Below are 23,688 nucleotides of genomic sequence, written 5' to 3' on the forward strand. Positions count from 1 at the left end.
GGCAGAGGGAGCACGGAACGAGCGGAGCAGACAGGCGCACGGCACCCCCCCCCCCCCAGCGGCGTGCACCCGGGGCAGACCGCCCCCACCGCCCCCCCTTGGTACGCCACTGAACAAATCCTTAGGCAGTGCTAGTCAATGTTTGGGGAAAATTCAAAAATCTTGGATTTAAATGCCTATAAAGTTATTGAAGTTTTCTACCTTGTGATGCAGACACATCTTCTCCTGAGCAAAGGATGCTTGTTCCAACTTCTGCAATCTGAAACAACCCTGGAGCATACTTTGTGAAGGGACTCAAGTGCTAACCAAACTGCTTTCAATGCAATATCAGTTGGTTTGACTGAGGGGAGGGAGGGGGGGGGGGATAGTTGTCTCAACACTCAATCCCTGGGCTCTCTCTAAGTCCCCCAGAGTCAGCAGCTGTAAAGAAACCATTGCTGAAAGTAACCCAGTGATAGGAATGATTGACTGAGACCCACCCCAGTTGCTTCCAACCAAGTAGCCTCTGTAGTTCTTTGTGGCTCACCAGCCATCCCCATATCTTCTGCTCTATTTTAGTGAATAGTTTTAGAAGTTTGCATTAGTTAGTGAAATTATATGAAGCTTTTGTAATTCGCCGAGTTTGTTTGGTTCCCTTTTATCTTCTTCTTGAGGAATTGTTATAGAGGCGAGTATGGGATACAAGTGTTTTTTAATGTAATGTAGTACGCAGGCCTGATTTGGCTACAGGATGGGGGTCCTCTCTGTCTTCCACAAGTACACAGCCTACTGAAGCAAGGTCTGGTGCTCATGGAGGATCCATGCCCCTTTGGTCTTGGCTTTGGCCATTGAAAGGGCTCGGTTGAGATGAAAAGGTTATTCTGATTCGGTCACTGCTACCTTGCTTCAGGCTTGGAAAAACTCTACATCTATGGCGTATGTCTTTAAACATTACAGTGCAGGTTAATGTAATTCCCCCAAAATATATCCCTTCATCATCTCTCTCCTTTTCCCCTTTTTTTTTTACATTTGTTTTCACTATAAATCATTTTATTTTTCCAAAAGGGCACAACAACATGAAATACATTTTTTAAAATATTAGTACTATTTTCAGCTTTTACTCCTGTCACCAACGTGCCAAAATATACTTCACTAAATGTTTGCTGATTTACCTTATCCCATTTGTTACGGATATCATCCACAGTAAGGACGCTATAAGGATTGGCTGAAGAAATTCTGAGGCTGTAACTCTGAATAACCTTCTCAACCTCAGTATGGATTCCCACGATGGACTGTCGTTCACCATCCGCTTCTGGCAAAGTTGCTTTAAATTGTTCATGGGCAGTGATTAAACTCTGGAGACACAAACAAGGAAGAACAGAGCATTTAAAAAATACAACATTTAGGACATGACCTACTACTCTCCTTCTAAAAATAAGCAGCTGAAATGGTTTGGCCATTTACTGAACCTTCTCTCCCCCCCTCCCCCGATATTCAAAAGCTATTTAACTGGCCAGAAACAGCTACTGGCCAGTTAAATAGCGTTTCTGTGCTTAACTGTGAATATTCAGTGTGAGATAACCAGTTATTTCCGTTGAATATTTGCATGCAGCGCCAAAAAGTTAACTGGCTATACTGCACGAGAACTGGCAATACTCAGCACTTGTGAGCAAACCAGACCACATAAATAGCGATTCTATCTTTGCTTGCTATTAACTTATCGTGCCAGCACTGAATATTCGCTTAGCCGGTTAAGTTAGCCCAGCATTGAATATCTAGGGTCAGCGCCGACCGCAACACTTATTCAGCCTGCGTCCCACTGGCTGAATATCGGCCCTCTATGTATAGTGCTAAGGGCAGATAATACTTGTAGCACACATTCACACTGCATTTCATAGAGATTGTAATCTTCTTTATCAACAAATTCAAGGTAGACTACAAGTTTCACAAATTAAATTAATTCAGTATATTTACCTTACAGCTACTCCTGCCTATAAATGCATATCATAAAATTCCAATATAATTTTTCCTAGGTAAGGGAAAATGAGACTTGATATACAGCCTTTCTGAGGTTTTTGCAACTACATTCAAAGCGGTTTACATATATTCAGGTACTTATTTTGTACCAGGGGCAATGGAGGGTTAAGTGACTTGCCCAGAGTCACAGGGAGCTGCAGTGGGAATTGAACTCAGTTCCCCAGGATCAACATCCACTGCACTAACCACTAGGCTACTCCTCCACTAGTGACAGTCCATGTAGAAGCCTGCCCTTGCAGATCAGCAATGTGGCTGTGCAGGCTTCTGTTTCTGTGAGTCTGACATCCTGCACGTATGTGCAGGACGTCAGACTCACAGAAACAGAAGCCTGCACGGCCGCATTGCTGATCTGCAAGGGCAGGCTTCTACATGGAATGTTGCAGGACGTCAGACTCACAGAAACAGAAGCCTGCGCGGCCGCATTGCTGATCTGCAAGGGCAGGCTTCTACATGGAATGTTGCTAGTGGAATAGCAACATTCCATGTAGAATCTCAAATAGTAGCAACAGAATCTCAATAGTAGCAACATTCCAGAATCTCAAATAGTAGCAATAGCAACATTCCATGTAGAAACTCAAATAGAGAAAGGGAAATGGTACTTGATATACCTCCTTTCTGAGGTTTTTGCAACTACTTTCAAAGCGGTTTACATATTTTCAGGTACTTATTTTGTACCAGGGGCAATGGAGGGTTAAGTGACTTGCCCAGAGTCACAAGGAGCTGCAGTGGGAATGGAACTCAGTTCCCCAGGATCAAAGTCCACTGCACTAACCAGTAGGCTACAAGTGGAACTCACTATTACCAAAAGGTAGATGTTCTACATTCTATTAAAAGATCACTACTGCTGGACTTGAAGCACCCTTTGCAAACAGTTCTACTGTGGTAAGTATATAACTAGGCACCATAGGAGCCTATTCTATAAAGGAATGTAGATGCCTTCTTTCCATTATAGAACACTAGCTTAACAGGGTAGATACGTGTAGGGGTGTGCTGGTAAATTTTTAACAATGGGCTCTCTCTCCGGGCGTAGCCAGCCCTGCAATTTGGGGGAGCCAGGGGTGGATTGAGGGGGCAACGCATGCCCCTCTCTCTCTCTCTTTTCCCCTCATGCGGGCATGCTAGGCATGCCTTTGCTGTCAGGGATGCCGAGCCCCAGCAGCCAATAAATGAACTGCCACCACGCCTCGCTGCTTGTTTCTGGCTCGGAACAGCATGCTGGGACTTCTCACGCATGCACGAGAGTCCCAGCCTGCTGCTCAGAGCTGGAAACAAGGAGCGGGGAGTGGGGGCAGTCTATTTACTTGGCTGACAGGGCTCGGCATCACCGCCAGCAAAGTAAAAGAGAATTCAGGAAGGGGCCCGAGCCCACATTTTGGGATTCAGTTGTTAAAGTAGCCATGGGGGGGGGGGGGGGGGGGGGGAGCCTACTTTAACAACCAGCTCCCAAAATTCTTAAAAACAAACGGCTCTTGCAAGCCCATGAGAGCCCACTCCAGCACACCACTGGTTAAGTACTTATTAGGTGCCAGCGCTTATGCCAGCTATGCCCTTAAGTTCCAGTCATACATGTCTAACAGTATTCTAAGTTTGCATATGACTGTGTGCCCTACCCATGCTCCACCCAGAAACTGGCCCTGCATATCATACACAGTGCATAGTTATAGAATAGTCCTTGCACTTAATCAGCACTGGCATATATGCACATATATTCTACATATTTAACTGGCATGTTTAAATTTTAGCACTTACTTTATTAGAATTAACCCATGTCTATACTTTAATCAAGCATCTAGGACATGTGCTGTGGTGCCACTACACCACTGTGGTCCCTATTCTGCAAATTTCAGAAGTGTGCAAAAATAAACAGACAAATCTATACTGGACAAAACTGGATACCTCCCAAGCCACCCTGATTTTTCTTTCTTGGGAGGTGGGAGGGAGAGGGGGTTTGCAGTATGAGAGAAAATGCCTCAGGCATAGAACCTTCAGATATTTTGATGAAACAGAGGCTTCTATGAGAGCAATGTAACAACCTACAGCTTTCATTGTGAAGTAGCATATTTCATCCATACACAACCAATCACCACAGCAAATGCAAGTTTTAAATTTAAAACATAAAATCCATTCAGGGATGATGCAGTAAGCTGTACCACCCGTTAACACATCAGTTTATGCTTCATTTTCCTGTGCTAATTCTACTTCTTGAGGCATGAAGATTAGCACAGGAAAGTCACTGTAAAACCTCAGCATTAAAGATTGCTCCCTGATACAAAAAAACTGCGCTAAAATCTATTTTATGTTGCTGAATTTATCTCAGCAATTTATAACACACCAATTCTAAAATTCAAGGCAGTTAACCAATATATATAATCAATTAAGCAATAAAAATACATAATACAACACATAATACAAACTGCTACCAACTCACAACAAGGCAGGCGTAAAGATGCAGTGCAGGAGCAGAGGGCAATCTGAGATAAGTGCAGCTCTTCACCTCAGATCACCGACGTAGCCCACTGAGACCCCTCAACCCCACAAATGGTAACAGTACCCCTGATCCCATTAATGTTGCTCTCTCCCCCCCCCCGACCCTCAACTCCATCCATAGCTCACTTCCCAATGCACCAGTAAGTTGTGAGGCAGGAGCAATGTCTACTTGCTCCTGTCTCCTTGCTGTCACCTTGCAAAATGGCAGCATCTAATACCACATGGTGCATCCTTGGCAATAATCATTTGGCAGACTGACCCCGCATGGTGGATACCATTTAGAAAACGTGTGCTTTCTAATTAGTTGCTGATGCTTTGTTTTTCTTTACATTAATTTGATTATTATATTGTGAGATCCCAGTTTTGTAGACTGGTTTTACCTTGAGTTGTAATCCACTCCAAACCTATTTTTAGGTTTAACAACAACATTAACGCACCATGCAGGGTTGAGAGCCACCATCTTGCAAGATGGAGGCAGGAATGAATAGGCATCATTCCTCCCTCCCAACTTGAAGGGTGCACTGGGGGAGGGGGGTTGGAGGAGTATCAGGGAGACCACTTAGGCCCCTTTCATACCTTTGGGTTGAGGAGCTGCAAATGACCACTATCAGGGAAAATCTTCAGTGAGAGGGTGAGAGGTTGAAGAGGAGTGAATATGGAGAATGGGTTGTTTGAAGCAACTAGGGCGAGGGGGAATCATGGAGTTGATGCACTGGAGAGTGTCAGGTCCCAGATGTGCACTACTGTCATCTGGAAGGCTTCAGTAATACCTCCAGTTGACATTATTGCAGACACGTGTGCATGTGCATCAGGTGTGATCTCCCATTTTTTGCACTCGGTGTTATTTGCAGGTTTGCTTATTACACTGAGGAGCAAAATGTGCTACCCTTGTGTTTGAAAACTATGTACTGACCTTTAGCGCACCATTCTAATGCAAGGTTACTGCATTGGCCTAAACAATCAATCGATTTATACAAGATGACTGCAGTAATTTTTTGATTGTACATTAATTGCAAGAGGGTTGAAAGCAAACTGCCCTTCACACCAGTGTTTACCCCTGGAAGTGCCATCCTAATATTTACCTGGATTTCTTCTATGCTGTGAACAATAAACATGTCTTGCAAATCTTCTGTGGAACTTTCCATCCAGTTGTTAAAAGGTGCAGCTCGTTTGGCAAATTCCAGATGGAGTTGGTCAATTGTTTCCAGCAACTTCTCCATCCTCTGTATGGATAAGTGAAATTAAAAAAAAAGAACCAAAAATATATTAGAAAAAAATAATATAACATTAAATTGGTGAAAAAGAACTTCATAATCAAAACAGAAAAATATTAACATCCATTCCAGAGGTAGTCATTACAAAAATACATCATAACATAAATAGCAAAGACAATCGCATAAAAGAAACGAACCTTTTCTGGAGACGGGAAGATGGTAGAACTAGAGGACATGAACTGAGGTTGAAGGGGGGAGACTCAGGAGTAATGTCAGGAAGTATTTTTTCATGGAGAGGGTGGTGGATACATGGAATGCTCTCCTGGAGGAGGAGGTGGTGATGAAAACGGTAATGAAATTCATACATGTGTGGGATAAACACAAAGGAATCCGGTTTAGAAGGAATGGATCTATGGAATCTTAGCAGAGATTGGGTGGCAACGCCGGTAATTGGGAAGCAAAATCAGTGCTGGGCAGACATATACGGCTTAGGCCCTGATCATGAATGAATAGATATGGATGGGCTTGAGTGTAAATTTTAGTACAAGAACAGTGCTGGGCAGACTTCTACTGTCTGTACCCTGAGAATGGCAAGGACAAATAAAACTCGGGTATACATATAAAGTATCACATATCATGTAAAATGAGTTTATCTGTTGGGCAGACTGGAAAACTCTTTTTATTGGAAAAAACTAAAAACAAATAACATACAAATCAAAAACAAGCCCCTAGCTATACACGGTCCTCCTATCTATGTACACCCCCTCCCCCTCCTCAATAGTACAGTGGAAACTGTTTATTAGAAAGACCAAAGAAAAAAACCGGACATGCAAATCAAACCCCAGGCTCCTAGCTAGACATGGTCTGCCTATCTATGTACACCCCCTCCTCAATAATACAATGGGTCAACCCCCCCCCCGACCCCCCACAACCCCTTCAGACAACTGGCACACAATCCCCTGGGAAGCATGTCCCCTCATGGCGGCTTAAGCCTCACGTGTCTCCACCACCTCGAAGCCACCCCCACCCCTTTTTCCACCCTTTCCCACTTCGCCGCTTCCTGCACCGCCCTTACCACATCCCAGCTGACTACCTCCGCCGGCCGGACCTCCTGGTACAGGGACACCCTGCAGCGCGCCATCCAGAGGCAGTACCGCAATATCACCGAAATCAGAAAGCGTGTTACCGGATCCCCGCGTCCCTCTCCACCCTCTGGGCCATACACCCAGTCCGCATAGCTGTAGTTGCGGAAACTGGGGATCTGCAGCAACGAGGAAACCCGGTCAGAGACCTGGACTGTAAATGGGCACCTCACCAGGAAATGCTCCATCGTCTCTTCAGTTCCAGCACATTCCTCCCGTGGGCACCCTCTATCCCGCACATTGCGATATTTCAAATTTCCTCGGACGTACAGTCTACCGTGAAAGGACAGCCACGCCAGGTCTTTATACTTCACCGGGATGCGGTTCGAAGCAATCAACCGTAACCCCTGCTGCATCCGTGGGGCCGGCGCGTCCCTCAGCGCCAGAGGAGCTGAGAACACCTGCGCCCGTACTCTGTCCATCCAGACCCCCCCGTTGTCCTGCCTTCACCTCCCCCACCGTCAGCCCCCACACCCTCACCAATTTCCCTAGGGTCTTGCAATAACTCACCCCCCCCGGAGCCCCCCTTCGCAGTGCCACTACCCTCCCCCCCTCCCGCCATAGGTCCCAATATCTCGGCCACCACTGCAGGACACTCCTAGCCCACCCCGGTGGCTCCCGCCCTACCGCCCTCCCCAGATTGAACTGCAGGAACAAGCGCTGAAAAACAGGACTGGGTTTATCATGCCCCCCCCCCCCCTCCCTCCTAGGCAGATAGGTAACATTCCGTTTTACCGGATTCGTCCTGTTGCCCCAGAGCAGCCGGAAGAACACCCCATACAAGGCCGCGTACCGGCTCTCCGGCAGCAGGCAGATGTAACTGACGAACAGAAACAAAGGAACTAAGTGTGCCTTGATGAGCTGTACCCGCTCCCCCATGGTCATTTTCCACCCCTTCCATCTATCCACCCTCCCCTTCACTTCTTGGAGACACCTATCCCAGTTGTAGAGCCTATAATCCCCCTTCTCGAAGTATATTCCCAAGACCCGTATACGTTCCACAGCTGTAGGAAACCTACCTCCCAACTCAAATTGCAGCCCCTGATCCCCAACCCACAGGCTATTGGATTTTTGAAAATTGACCTGCGACGCTGTTGCCTGCGAGTATTCCTGGATCAGGTTCTGCAATCTACCTCCCTCCCTCTGGTCCGCTACCCACACTGTAACGTCATCTGCATACGCCACGACCCTTAACTGGTTATTGTCCCCCACCTCCACCCCTTCCAGCCCCTCCGCCCCCCCCTTCTCCAGCCGTCTTATAAAAGGGTCGATGGCGTATGCATACAACAGCGGGCTGAGTGGGCACCCCTGTCGGACCCCTGCCCCTACCTCAAACCCCTGCCCTCTCCACCCGTTAACCAGGGGAAAACACCCCGCATGCCGATAGAGTAGCTGTAATTGCTCTATCCAACCCTTCGGAAACCCATAGCGCTCCAGAATGCTCCATAGGACACCCCACTGCACTCTATCAAACGCTTTTTCCTGGTCGAGTGTTACCAACAGCCTACCATGCCCTCCCACTCTACTGCGTTCTACCCCCTCCCGCACCCACGCTGCAGCTTCCAAGACCCCTCTCCCTTTAACCCCACATGCTTGCGAGGCTGCTAGCAAATCCCCAGACACCTGCCTCATTCTCTGGAATAGCATTCGCGCGAAGATTTTCGATCCGTATTAAGCAGTGCTATAGGCCGCCAGTTGGCCAGCATCGCCGGGTCCTTCCCCTTACTTAGTAGGATAAGAGCCGCCTCTGTCAAGGAACTAGGCAAGGAACCCTCCAACTGGGCTGCCCCCCATACCCTCACCAGGATCGGCACCAGCTGCTCCTTAAAGGCCTGGTAGAACTCAGTTGTTAGCCCATCCGGCCCCGGCGAGGTCTTCCTGTGGAGCGCCCCGATGGCTTCCTCCACCTCCTGTTCTGTCCACGGGTTCAAGAGGGCCTGAAGCTGGGGTCCCCCGTGACCTATCCCCGGGGTTCCTTCCACATAACACTCCATCTGCTCCATATCAATCTGCTGGGCTGAAAGGAACGCCGCAAAGTGGTCCCTCACTGCCCCCAGAATCCCCTCCTTGGTGTCCTGCAGGACCCCCTGTGCATCCTGCACCCCCTCCATCACCCTGCGCGCCCTCCGCTCCCGGCAGCATGCGAAGGGGTCCGGGCTACACATTTTCCCGAAGTCCCGCTCATACACCAAGGAGGTGTAGCGGTTGTACTGTACCTGCTCCAGGAGTGCTTGGAGATCATGTATTTCTTCCTCCCTCCCCCCTTGTGAAATCAATGTGTCCCTCTTTTTCTTTATTGCCATGCCCAACTTTGTCCTTTCCCTCCCCTCCCTTCTCGCCTGTCTGAGAAAGAATCCCCGCGTTCGTCTTTTCACTGTATCCCACCACTCCCCCAATGACTGAAATGCCCCCTGCACTGACACCTGATCTTCCAAAAACCGGCGGTACTCCTCCCGCACCTGCTCGCTACCTAACCACTTTAAATTTAGTCGCCATAACCCCCTCCCTGGCCTCTGCGCTGCCGCCCCCCCCACCTGAAGGAGGACCATGTGGTGGTCTGAAAAGTCCACGTCCACGGTTCGTGGACCCCCCAGACAAACCCCCTTCTTTACCAAGAATCTATCGATTCTACTTTTACACTGCCCTCGAAAGAACGTGAACCCCTCCTGTTCCTCACAGAAGGCCACATGCGCGTCTACCAGCTCCGCCTCCCGCATGATCCCTGCCAGCCTCACCCCGTCATAGCCCACCTGTACCGATCGTCCCCCACTATCCTTTTTCCGCAATATGGTGTTAAAATCTCCCCCCCAGACTACTTGGCGCGAAGTGTATAGGTAGGGCTTGATCTTCCCAAAGAGGAGCACCCTTTCCTTCTTGCTTTGGGGCCCGTACACATTCACCACCCTCAGTGCTCTATCCTCCCAAATCGCATCCACAACAAGACATCTCCCCACCCCCAGCTCCACCACTCGCTGAATATTCACCCGGTGGGACTTAAATAAGATCCCCACCCCACCATACCTCTCCCCCGCCAACCCCCACACCGAGGGACCCCACTTCCAGGCCCGCCTTGCCCGCCTGATCACCTCAATGGACCGCAGCCGAGTCTCCTGGAGCAGGAAGCAATCTGCTTGGACCCTCGCGAACCAGTCATACGCTAAACCCTGCTTCTTCGGAGAGGCGATGCTGGCCACATTCAGCGTGGCAAATGTCAACACTAAGCCTGCCATCCTCATTGCGAGTCACGGGTCTGCTCACTCCCAACTTCTTTCCTTATCTCCTGGGATACCCCCTTCTTACCCTGAAGCAGGTCCTCTGCTATGCGGTCTACATCATCCCCTGCCAGATCCCCCTCCCCCCCCCGCAGCCGTCCTGTCTGCACCTTACCCCCCCCCTCCCCCTTTCTTCCTTCCTTTCTTCTTTGCTCTATCCGGACCCACCCCCTGATCCCTCCCTCTCCCCTCTTCACCCCCGCCCCCTACCTCCTCCTCCGAGTCCTCCACCTCCCCCAAGTCCTCCAAGTCCTCCAGATCCTCCTCTAGCTCCACTCTGTCCCCCCAAGCCTGCACTTGGGCCTTCACCACCTGCCCGGCCCCCTCAGCTTTCCTCTTACTCCCCTTTCCCCTCCCTCCCTCCCTTCCCTCTTCCTCCTCCCTCACCCCTCCCCCTCCCCCCAGAGCCTTCCCGCCCTTCTTCCTACCACCAGTACCCTCCTCCAGTGCTTCCTCATATTTCCGTTTGCCCTCTCCAATCCCCCCTGCCGCCCCCTCTTCCTCCATTAACTCCACCTCTTCTCCTTCCCCCTGTTCTTCCTCCTCCCTCCCAACCTCCCTATCCTCCTCCTCCTCCTCCAACACCTGAAATCTGTTCCCCCCCCTCTTCCCCTGCAGCGACCCCTCCCTGCCCACCCCTAGTTTCCCCCCCCTCCGAAACTTCCCTTTCCTCTGTGGCACTTGTACCCACTCCCCCTCTCCCCCCTGCTCCACTCCTGACCCAGCCCCCTGCCGCCCCCCCTCCTGCATCCCCTCCTTCTCCCCCCCTTGCCCCTCCCTGCCTATCACCCCCTGCCCTATCCCCCCCTCCATTACCCCCCCTCCCCGTCCCTTCCCCCACATATCCCACTCGTTATGGGCCGCCCTAGGGCAGTTCCGATATGCATGGCCTAACCCGCCGCAGAGGTTGCACCTGATCGCGGTGCAGTCCTCTGTGGCATGCTGATCCCCGCATCTTCCACACTTTACCACTGGGCATGACATGCTGAAGTGCCTAAACGAACCACATCTGAAGCACTGCCGCGGCTGCCCCTTGTAAAAGCACAGTATCCTGTCACGACCGATAAAGGCAGCCGAAGGAATGTGCTGGACCACATGGCTCTCCTGTCTCAATTTGACCAGGGCTCCCCAACCTCCTGCCCAAACCCTGCTTGGATCCGGTAACTTTGTAAGTGGGGATCTCAGCTCCGCGTACCTCTGTAGCCAGTAGGCTAAATCTGCCCCAGAGATAGACTCATTTCTCACGAGCAGGGTGATCTGCACCAGGTCCGGCTTGCTGACTGGAATGGCCCTGAGGTCCCGCCACTCCCCCTTTCCCCTCACCCCCTCGTACCTTTCCCAGAATATTTCCATCCCCCTCTGGGTCATGAAGCTCAAGTCATATTCTGGGATGTTGATGGGGTGTATACACGCGTAAAAGTCCTCGGGTATAAACCCCATCCCCATCACCAGCCTCAAGACCCGATCCCTGGAGGGCATTGCCCCCTCCCCTATCCATTTGAGCTGTACCACATTTCGCCGCTTAGGCAGCTGTCCACCCCCTGTCCCCGCTCCCCCCCAACCCCTCCCTGGGCCCTCAAAACCACCCGATCTCCCCCCCTCCCTCCTTCCCCCTCCCTGGACTACTGCCGCAAAGGACTTGGACCCCAGCCCCCACCGCCCCCCCTCCACACTTGTTCCAGCCCTTCCCTCTGCCTCCCCCCCCTTCTGTCCCTCTGCCCCTCCCCTCATCCCTCTCCCTTCCTCAATATCCACCGCCCCCTCCCCCTCCCGTTGTCCCCCGTCCCCTTCCCTCTCAGACAAACATCCAGCAACGTCCATAGTCAGTTCTGCGGCTTGGGCTGCCTCCAACTGATTGTCCTGCCCATCTCCACTTCCTGGAACGTCCCTGCTCGTCCCTGCCACTGCAGGCTCCAGCCTCTGGGCTAATCGCCTCCTCTCCTCTGTCTCCTGGCGATACTCTGGCACCTGCCCAGTCAGGTCTGCAGCTGGCGATACCAGACTCCCTGCTCGCTCTGCCCCCGCTCGCTCTGCCCCCGAACTCCCTCCAACCTCCGGCACCAGGGGCGAAGCCTCCGGAACTCCGCCGCTCCCCTTGGCTCCTCGCTCCCAGCCGTCCTGCTGGCAGGTCTGCTCCACCACCCGCTGCACATCTGTTAGACTTGCCATGTCCACTTCTGTAGTCAACGAAAGTCTCTCAACAATCGGGTTACTTCCCCCTTGCTTCTGGTGCAGTCCCTCCTGCGTTCTCCCAATGGCTGGCGCTTCCCGGGGGCATGGCTTGTCTGTTCCTGATTCCGCCACAGGCTGGCTGTTAGCACCCCCCGATTTCACCTCTTGTAATGGACAGCTGGTCAAATGAGCTCCCAGCTGCTGCCCGCTCCTATTCCTCTCTCTCCGACCCCTCTCCTGTAAACCGCCAGCTACTCCATGCTCAGGGAAGACCTCCCCTGCTCCCGGACTTCGTGGGCGGGGCTTCTCCAGATGCCATGCTGCTTCGGTTTCCACTTCAGTCATTGCAGACCCGGCCAAAAATACCGGAGTCTGCCTCTGCTGACCCTTTTCCAACAGGGCCTCCTTCACGGCAACTGTCTCTGCTGTTTGCACAACTGCAGGTAAGCCCTCTGAGACTTCGACCACCACCTCTGTAGAAAACAGGCTGCTACCTGCGTCTCCCTCTGCTGCCTCCATTATCTGGAGTTTTGAAAAGTTACTGAGTTCTGTCCTCCCCTCCACAGGTAGGATCTCTACTCCAGCCCCCACCTCAGAGCCATGTCCTGCCGCTGCCTCCTTATCCTCTGGCTGCTGGGTAAGTGCTCTGGACTGTGTTGCCAACTGTCTCATGTATTTTAAAGTGGGGTCACCTCTGAACCTAGACAACTCTTTTGAGTCTAATGCTGCTGAAGACACTGAAGCTTGCTGCAACTGTAGTGTTCCTGAACCCCCAGACTGTGGTATTGAAGCCATCCTTTCTCGGTTAACATAGAGCTCCCTCAAAGGATTCACAGAGCCCTTTTTTAAACAGTTCAACAAGTGTTCTTTTTTCCCCAACAACTTTGATATCCGGGCTTCCTCTTTAACATACATTTGTCTGTGCTCCGCTGGGGCAAATTTACACATAGTTCTTGCCATTTTCAGACGTTTTCCTAGCTCCACTACTTCTTTTTCCACCAGCTTAATTCGTCTTACAATATTTACCACACTACTTGCTGGATCATCAGGGTCATAGCTCACTTCAAGGAACTCCTCATCTGACGATCCACTCTCCTCACTCTCACTCTCAGCTGCCTCCAGCAAAGGCTTCTGGCAAACCTCCATCGCCTCTTCCTTCTCCCTTCCTTGGAAGCGCCCTTCTGGGGCCTGTACTATCTTCCTCCCCCCTCCACTGTCTTCTCGCTTACCTTCCGCAAGCTGGGCCATGGAGGGGGAAATGCTCTGGTGGCCTCCACTGGGCTGCTTCTCCCTTCGGTCCACTGGACTCCTTTCCCTTCTCCCGGTAGTCAAACCAGGGAGAGAGCCACTCCTTTCGGCCTTCTGGTCCCGGGCCCCAGGAGGCCCCATAGCCTGGGACTTTCCTGAGGCCTTCTCCCCAGGGACCCTCCTCATCTTTGGGGAGGGAGCTAGGTCTCACTCCCTTTCCACTGGAAGTCAGCAGAGCTCTCTAAAACACCTCCTTCCTCCTCAGCAGACTGGATGGACCGTAGAGGTCTTTATCTGCCATCATTTACTATGTTACTATGTAGAACTGGGTCAGCACAGTGGCTCAGTATCAGTGCTGCACACTGTCAAGCAGGTGGTCCTTAGTTTGATTCCCTAAGGCCCTGATGATCAGTTCCCTGTGCTGTTCCAAAACAGTACCGTAAAAATAGTGCCAGAACAGAGTGGGGAATTAAATTCCCAATGATCAATGCTAATAACATGCAAATTTAGGCATATTATTAGCGTTGATCATCAGAGGAAAGTGCGAGAGGATTGTGCCTGGGCATGTGCTCAAGCACAATCCTCCTGCACTTGTTTGACAGGCCTGGGCTGTAAAAAAAAAAAAGCCTGCACCTGTTAAACATTTGGATCCCCCCCCCCCCAAAGACAAGGCCCTGGTGGCCTAGTACCCCCCCCCCCCCCAAGGATGCACTGGGCAGGGCGCCACCATTATGGAGGCAACACTGGATAGAGGAGGAAGTGCTACTCTGTCATCTAAAGGTATGGGGGGGGGGGGGAGGTTTGTGGCTCCTACACCACCAGGTGGGGTGGGAGCACTAGATCAGCAGGTGGAGGCTAGAGGTCCATTGAACCTCCAGCCCTCTATTCTGTCAGGGGGAGGGATTGGGTTTTTTGCAGGGGGGGAGTCAGGGGTCTCTTGCAGGGAGGGTCAGGGGTATCATGTCAGGGGGGATGGGGGGCCTCTACCAGCATGCAGATGCATGCTGGACAGGGCTCCCCATTCCTCCCCAATGCTTTGTAAATCCTAACACCAGCTCCAAGCTGGCGTAGGGTGTATAGCAGTAGCATCGCCCTTGTTTGATGCGCTGCCCGCTGAGCATTGGGGAGGAATACAAATGTCCCTGTTTAGCATGCATTTGCATGCTATTAGCGTTCAGAGCCGGTGAACACGTTGTTACAGGCGCTCACTGGCTCTGATCCTGGGGCTCAGGAAAATGTGGGTGCTAGTCCGGTGCTAATGGTCTCTAGCCCCCTCATTTGCTTTTGATCATCTGAGCCTAAGTTAGGTTTTTTTGCACACCAGTGTGGTTTGGGATACTGTGGAGGCAGCATTCACAGCCCCTAGGGGTGTGGGATAGAGGAAAGGGAGGGTATCATGTTCACTGCTTAAGGGTGACACCTAGTGGACAGATTATGAACCTATGACTGCAGGATTCTAGAAGGAGATCTGGTGCATTTTCCCTATCAAGGATGTTCACTACAATGACCAAATCATATATATTGAAGGTAAAATAGGGGGGAAATCTCTGGGTAGTTGCAAATAAAAGCTCATAGTGCTAGATCTGATACTGGTACCAAATGACCAGCAAGCACCTAGGAAACGGTTAGAAAACAAATATTAGAAAATCACAGACAATGACATTATAGAACAGTGGTTCAAAATCTTTTTGTATATTGTGGCTCTGCTGATACTGCGTTTACTTTCCCTCTCCTCCTCCACTCTACCAAGCATCAGTACCTTCCCTTCTCTCTGACCTCCTCTACCTGGCGTTGGCTCCTTTTCCCTTTAACATTCTGGATGATTCCAGCTCGAAAAAATAATCAGATAACTGGCACCCCTTACCTGCTACTGCCTTTTGTGCCAGCCTCCTTCTGAAGTCATAGCCACATGAGGTCATGAAGTCTCATGAGACCTGCTAACACCGCACAGTCCTCCTTCAGAAGGAAAGCCAACAGAGGAGGAAACAGCAGCAAGAAAAGTGTTACTCACCAACTCCCCATCTTGGTGGGAGGCCGTGGAGCAGGAGACTAGTGGGAGAAAAGATCAAGACGGACATAGGCAGTGGCAACTGTGACCCACCCCAGTCTTCCCTATACAGATAGCCAAATGTTTGCAGCACCCTAATGTTCTGCTGTGGCATGATAGTTTGCCTCTGTTATAGAATATGACAACGGTCAAAGATTTCAAGTCTCTTCTAATCATTACTGTGTCACACATACTAACAGTTTAAGATTAATGATGGAGAACAGTTGCCTGGAGCCAAGTGTAGAAGGGATCCATACAGGGTCAAATCAAGGGTAAGGGTAAACAGTATTTACATACATGATGTAAAGTGGTGTACAGATGGACTTAGGTAAAAAGGGTCCATTTGCAATCAGTGCTCTAAAAACAACCTGTTTGCAACCTACCAAAGCACTGTCCATCGAAGGAATGCAAAGATAACGAAGTGGCCATCTTACAAACAGCTTGCAGTGGAATCAAACAATGCTCTGCCCATGACAAAGTTTGTGCCTTAATCATAACCCCTAGGGGTGTGGGGTATAGGAAAGGGAGGGAATCATGTTCACTGCTTATGGGTGACCGTGGATAGATTATGAACCTATGACTGCAGGATTCTAGAAGGAGGTCTGGTGCATTTTCCCTAATCAAGAACCTTCATTACAATGACCAAATCAGGTACATTGAAGGTGAGAGGTATAAAATATTTATTTATTTATTTGTTACATTTGTATCCCACATTTTCCCACCTATTTGCAGGCTCAATGTGGCTTACATAGTTCCGGAGATGCTGCAGACTCTGGTGTGAACAAATGCAAATGTGGTAACAAAAGTTAGTGTGGAGCAGTCAGCAGAAGAGTTGTGTTATGTCCATTACGTACTTTACTTTTGTTGTGTTGCAGAGATCAGGCTTTTAGGTTGGATCGGTAGGGTATACCTTTTCAAACAGGTTGGTCTTTAGTGATTTCTGGAAATTTAGGTGGTCATATGTTGTTTTCAAGGCTTTCGGTAATGTGTTTCACAGTTGTGTACTTATGTAGGAAAGGCTGGATGCGTAAGTTGATTTGTATCTGAGGCCTTTGCAGCTAGGGTAGTGTAGATTTAGATATGTTCGTGATGATTTAGATGTGTTTTTGGTTGGTAGGTCGATGAGGTCTGTCATGTATCACGGGGCTTCTCCGTAGAGAATTTTGCGAACAATGGCACAGATTTTGAAGGCAATATGTTCTTTGATTGGGAGCCAGTGTAGTTTTTCACGGAGGGGTTTTGCGCTTTCAAATCTTGTTTTACCAAATATAAGCCTGCCTGCTGTGTTTTGGGCAGTCTGAAGCTTCTTTAGGATTTGTTCTTTGCATCCTGCATAAATTCCGTTGCAGTAGTCTACGTGACTTAGTACCATTGATTGTATCAGGTTGCAAAATATTTCCCTCAGGAAGAATGGTTTCACGCGTTTGAGTTTCCACATTGCGTGGAACATTTTCTTTGTTGTGGATTTCACTTGGCTTTCTAATGTTAACTTGCGGTCTAATGTAATGCCGAGAATTTTCAGGCTGTCTGAGATAGGGAGGGTGTGGTCTGTGATGTTGATACTTGTGGAGTTATCCGCGTTGTATTGGGAGGAGAGGATGAGACAGTGTGTTTTTTCTTTGTTGAGTTTTAGTTGAAATGCATTTGCCCATGAGTCCATGATGTTGAAGCTGAGCTTGATTTCGTTGGTGATTTCTGTCAGATCATGTTTTTAGGGAATGTATATTGTGACATCGCCTGCATAGATGAATGGGTTGAGGCCTTGGTTGGATAAGGACTTGGCTAGTGGGGTCATCATTAGGTTGAAAAGGATCGGTGATAGCGGTGATCCTTGGGGTACTCTGCAGTCAGCTTTCCACGATGATAACTTTGAGTTTGATTTCACTTGATATGTTCTCGTGGTTAGGAAGCCTTTGATCCAGTTAAGTATGTTTCCACAGATCCCGAAGTAATCTAGTAGTCTAAGTAGCATATCATGGTTTACTATGTCGAATGCACTAGACATGTCGAATTGGAGGAGAAGGATGCTTTTGCTTATTGCTATTTCCTGCTTGAATTTGGTTAGGAGGGTAATTAGTACTGTTTCAGAACTATGGAGGGGGCGGAATCCTGATTGTGATTTGTGTAATATAGAGAATTTGTTTATGTAGTCAGTTAGTTGTTTGGTTACCGAGCTTTCCATCAGTTTGATTGCCAGCGGGATAGATGCTACTGGACGGTAGTTAGTGATTTCATTTGTTTTTTTCTTGGTATCTTTTGGTATTGGGGTAGGTAAGATATTACTATTTTCTTTAGGGAAGAGTCCTTGCTGGAGCATGTAATTTAGGTGGGATGAGAGGTCTGTAATGTAGTGGTCAGGGGCGCATTTTATTAGGTAGTTGGGACAGGTATCAAGCTTACAGTGAGTGTTGGAGAACCTACTAATCGCCTTGGTAACTGTTTTGACGGTAAGGAGAGCGAAGTTTTCGATGTCAGCGCTGTCCTGGGGAAGTGCCTTGCGTAGGTTTACAATTTTTTCATTGAAGTATTTAGCAAGTTTGTCTGTGGATGGGATGTCTATATTTGTTGTAGTGACCGAGGTGGTGTCTAGGAGTTTGTTCACGAGTTGGTATAATTTCTTTGGGTCCTTGCAGTCTATTCCTATTTTAGTTTTATAGTACGCTCTTTTGGCCTGTCTTATTGCGTATTTGTATTTTCTTTGGGTTTGTTTCCATGTGTTGAGTGTGTGTTCATCTTTTGTTTGTTTCCATGCTCGTTCGAGTTCCCTGGTTTGCGTTTTTAGCTTTTTCAGAACATCGTTGAACCATGATATCGAGTTAAGCTTACGTGAGGTTCTTGTTCGTAAGGGTGCTATTTCGTCTAGTATGTTTTTGCATCTTTTATCCCATTCTATGAGGTAGTATATGGAGTCTGTTTGTGCTGACCAATCGGTATTGTATATCTGTTTCCAGAATGTTTTTGTGTCTACATTACCTCTTGTGCTGTAGGTTATGTGCTCTTGTGTACTGTATGATCCCTTCTTTCGCCAGTTTACGGATAAATTTAGTTTGTAGTGATCAGTCCATGGTGTTTCTGTCCATTTAATACCTGTTATTATTAGGTACTGGTCTGTTGAGAGTTTGTGTGAGATGAGGTCGAGTGTGTGCCCTATGACGTGGGCTGCTTCCATAGGTGGCCATTTAAGATCCCATAGGTAGAGGAATTCCTTGCATTCTCGTGCATAGGTCAAGTTTGGGTCTTCTAGGTGGAGGTTAATGTCTCCTAATACTAGTATATTGGGGTTCGTTACACATGTGTTTGAAATTAAGTCCATGAGGTTAGTTTGGCCTTCGTTCCAATTTCCTGGTGGTCTGTAAAACAGGACACAGTTCAAATGATCGTGTAGGGTTTTGCTGTGGATTCTGATTGAGGCAATTTCAAGTTGAGGTGTTATGACTCGGCAGTGGTTTCAGTGGTAAAGTAGGAACGATACATTAGTGCTATGCCTCCGCCTCTCTTGCCCGTCCTGGTCCAGTGTGTGATTTTGTATCCTGGAGGGCAGAGGTCTAGGATTATGGGGTTCTTTTGGTTGTGGATCCAGGTTTCAGTTATGAAAAGTAAATCAAGGTTTTCTGACGTGATCCAGTCTGTTAGTATTGCTGATTTGTTTACTGTGGATCTGGCATTATTATAACCCACCTGAATTGTTTGGTATGGGTCTACTGTGTTTGATGTTGTGTGGATTTTTAGGGAGAAAATCCCTGGGTAGTTGCAAATAAAAGCTCATGGTGCCAGATCTGATGCTGATCTTTAATGAACAAATTTCAACTGTTGCTAAAGAAGGTTTTTTTTTTAAATACTAGAACTTCTATGTTCAATCAGTAGTTATTTTGATAAGAAAACACTGTATACTCTTTTACATGGCCTTTTTATATGTAGAGTTAATTATGGCAATGTGGCTTATATGGGACTTTCTAAATATAATCTTAAGAGATTTCAAACCATGCAAAATGCAGCCATACGATTATTGGGTAATGCAAGGAAATTTGATCATATTACTCCATTATATTTCAAATATCATTGCCTGCCGATATCTTTTAGAAGTTAGTTTAAAATGCTAACAATGGTACATAAGATGTATTATGAACTGTATTTACATTATTTAGTTATTCCATATACACCCTTGAGGGTGTTAAGATCACAGACAACCGAGGCAAGACCAGCAGGAGTCAACTTGTGATAAAGCTCTTTTCTGGCTGGCACCAGTCTTATGGAATGCTCTTCCGAAAGAAATTCAAACTGAAGCTAATTTTAAAAAAATATAAGATTTTAATTAAAACTTTTTTTAAACAAGCATTTGCCATTGAGGTGGATGGGGAGGACAGGATACATTTGTGCTCCTACAGAAAATAAATTAGATATGGGGGTATGTTTACAAGGAGCGTTAGCGTTTTTAACGCGCCTTTTAAGTTACGGCGTGTTAAACGCTAACGCACCAATACATTCACATAGGTGCGTTAGCATTTGACGCATGTTAGTGTTTAACGCGCATTAAAAACGCTAATGCGCTTATTGCGTGCCTTTGTAAACACAGGTCATGGTGTGTTATTTATAGATGTGTGTTACTGGGGTTTATTTTAGGAGTAATTGATGTCTTGAATGAGTATTTTAGGCTTTCTTGTTAAATTCTTATATTGGATCTTTTTATTGTAAATTGCTTAGATCTGTGTAAGTTGAGCGGTATATCAAGTTTTAATAAAAATAAACACATAAAAGTGAGTTTTCACACTTACAAGTACCATCTGACCATGAACAACTTACATTGGGGTGACAGATTCCTTAATCCAGCAAGTCATCGCTGCCTTCAATGCTGTCTTGCCCTTCCTGGAGACCACTGAAACACCAATGATCCACCTTGCAAAATTACTTGGGTCTCCTCAAGTAAGTTTTCAAGGTCCGCCAAACATCCAATTGATGCAGACTCCCTGAGGAATCTTGAACCATATGCTGCTTGAAAACACTGGTGGCGAGATTTACTGATTCACATGAAAAGGAGACAAGAACTTCAGAAAAAAGGAGGGAACTTGTTGCAACACAGGTCTCTTTTTGGACATCAAGAAAAGCTCCCAAAAAGAGCCTGAATTTCTGATATCCTTTTAGCTGAACAGATTGCCACAATAAACCTGATCTTCAAAATAACATCTTTCAGAGATCCAGAAACTCCTTCTCAGCCCAGTTTCGATCCATCTCCTCCTTAGACTGGGGAAAGCCAAGCCCTAGATTCTCCTCCTCCCAGTCCATATGTTGACTCTTGGAAGGAGGGGAAGAAGCCACCCCCCCCCCCCAGGCGCTCCCTGCTGCTGTTTAGCCTGACTCCTGGCCTTACAAAGGCAAAAAGCCTTATATATAGCCAGCACAAAACAGGGTGGAAAATCCACTCCGGAGGGTCTCGGCAGTATGTTGGCACCCTCCTGAGGCATGGAGGAAGATACTGGCTCTAACTGCAAAGGCTGCTCTGCCTCTGATGCAGCTTGCAAGATGGCAGTGGTTCATGCTGAATTCAAGGCCGTCAACATTACCTGCACCTCAGCAACCCCAGTTTCCACCAGGTCCCAGCAGGAAGAACCCAGCTTAGGTGCAGTCACAGCTGCTGAACCCAAAGCCCCAGCTTCCTCCTGGTGCTGCCCTGCCAAATCCACACCCCTCCTTTGACAAAAAGCGCAGTGCTTCAGTCACTCATGGCAGCCAAACTATGTGGCACACACTGCCCATGGGATCCCAGGGAACCCTGCCAAACAAGAACAGCAGATCTTCAGAGGCACAGACCTGACAGAGAAGGACCACCTGCAGAGAACAGAACCAACGGCGCTGCAAGGAGAAGGTGAATAAACAAAGTGATCCCTAACACCTTTTTTTTCTCCTTTGGAAGACCCCTCAGGCTCTCAAGGTGCCTGTCTGCCAATAGGCAGAGAAGGATAGCCAAGGCACCCAGCCACAAAGGCACCCCCAGAAGGGGTAAAACAGGAAAAGGGAACGGGGGAGGGGCCTGGCCACCCAGGTGTGATACCCCCGAGCATAAGAGACGGCCTCAACCTCTGTCCAGCAGCAAAAGGACTAAAGCACGTGTTTTTTCTTACCTTTTTAATCATTTTTTAACCCCCTCCTCCCCCAAGGAAAGGAAAAATCCCCTAGGGCCTAACCACACCAGGACTTACCGTCACTGTTTTTTGTGGGGACCAGCATGGAGACTCAATAAACAGAGAGGGGACAGGTGAGTTTGAGAACATATCCTTTGCAAATATCCTCTAGAACCCACTGATCCAATGTAATCTGGACCACTGCCAGAACTGGAGCATGGGCCTTCCCAGAACTCACTGGGCAATCTGGGCACCTCCAGACCTCTTTGTGCTCTCCTCAATGGGCTGCCCTTAGGAGAGAAACCTACTTTGCTGAGACACCACTGACTTCTATACATCCCCCTCATTAAAAAGAATTTCCAAGCACACCTGGCTAAATTGCCTATACATGTAACATCATAAGAACTTCAGAAGGAAGCTCTCTTTGGCACAATGCAAGTTCTTCAGTGAGCATTAGGAATAAATTTGAGAAACTGAGATCATACTTCAAATACCCTGGCTTAGGAGTGAGGTACCAGTGATATACATTTTGCACAAAGTAAATAAAACTTTAGAGAACCTGCCAGGGACAATCAGTCTGCTAGAACCTCTTTCAATTTTTGCAGATTTTTTTTTTTGTACCCTATAGTGAAGACAGCTTTTTCCTCTATGAGAGACTCCACACATTTTCTTCAATTGCTGGATCAGGTCATTCTTGGTAAAGAAGGTTTGTGTCACATTAGATGTCACTTCACTTTACACAGTCATCTTGCAAGCAGACACGCTTACGGTAGTGGAATTTTTCTTGAATCAGCAATTACAGCCACAGAGGATCCCAACTGCCTTTTTGATTAGTTTAATCAAGTTAGCAATGACAAAAAAAATATTTTCTTTTTCATTGGAAGATATATCAACAAATCTCAGGTGTTGCTATGGGGGCAATGATGGCGCCATCCATTGCTAACCTCTTCATGACAACGCAGCAGGCAGCTCTCGGACGGTCCCTCCTTCCCGCCCTCAGCTCCCCGACAGCCCTTCTCTCCATTCCTCCCCCCCCCCCCCCCCCCCCGCTCATCTAACTCTTTTACTTTCAGTCACAGCGACGGCAGTGAAAAGACAACATAGCGGGCTCGCCTCCAGCTTCTTCCTTCCCTTACACAGTGTCCTGCCCTCGCGGAAACAGGAAATACATCATCACAGAAGGCGGGACACTGTGTGAGAGAAGGGAGAAGCTGGAGGCGAGCCCGCTGTGTTGTCTTCTTCACTGTCGTCGCTGTGACTGAAAGTAATAGGGTTAAACACACGAGAGGGCAGGAAGGAACGGAGAGGAGGGCTGTCGGGAAGCTGAGGGAGGGCAGGCAGAATCGCTGGACATGGATGGGATGGGAGGGGAGGGGAGGACAGGGGAAGAGAAGAGATCGCTGGACATAGAGAGGAGGACAGGGGGAGAGAAGAGATTGCTGGACAGGAGAGGAGGGGAGGGCAGGGGAGAGAGCAGAATTGCTGGACATGGATTGATGGAGGGGAGGAGAGGGCAGGGGAGAATGGAGAGTTGCTGGACATGGATGGATGGAGGGGGCAGGGAAGAGAGCATATTTGCTGAATATGGATGGATGGAGGAGAGGGCAGGGGAGAGAGGAGGATTGCTGGACATGAATGGATGGATGGGGCAGAGGAGAGAGGAAATTTGCTGGATATGGGTGGATGGAGGAGAGAGCAGGGGAGAATGGAGAGTTCCTGGACTTGGATGGAGGGGAGGGGAGGGGAGGGCAGGGCAGGAGAGAGAGGAGAATTGCTGGACATGGATGGATGAATGGAGGAGGCAGGGGAGAGAGGAAATTTGCTGGATATGGGTGGATGGAGGAGAGGGCAGGGGAGAATGGAGAGTTGCTGGACATGGATGGATGGAGGGGAGGGCAGGGGAGAATGGAGAATTGCTGGACATGAATGGATGAATGGGGGCAGAGGAGAGAGGAAATTTGCTGGATATGGGTA

General features: G+C 48.5%; 1 protein-coding gene across 1 annotated transcript in view; it reads right to left on the reverse strand.

Moving 5' to 3' along the window:
- The window catches only part of ACTN2 (actinin alpha 2), a 193,913-nt gene that overhangs the window by 24,840 nt on the left and 145,385 nt on the right, over nt 1-23,688 (reverse strand). Inside the window, exons 14-15 of the mRNA XM_030196517.1 lie at nt 5,586-5,726; nt 1,152-1,334 (exon numbers count right to left, since the gene is read on the reverse strand). Coding sequence (XP_030052377.1) covers nt 1,152-1,334; nt 5,586-5,726 — 324 coding nt within the window. The remainder of the gene's footprint in view (nt 1-1,151; nt 1,335-5,585; nt 5,727-23,688) is intronic.

The sequence above is a fragment of the Microcaecilia unicolor genome, chromosome 3, assembly GCF_901765095.1.
Source record: "Microcaecilia unicolor chromosome 3, aMicUni1.1, whole genome shotgun sequence".
In the NCBI taxonomy this organism is placed as follows: Eukaryota; Metazoa; Chordata; class Amphibia; order Gymnophiona; family Siphonopidae; genus Microcaecilia; species Microcaecilia unicolor.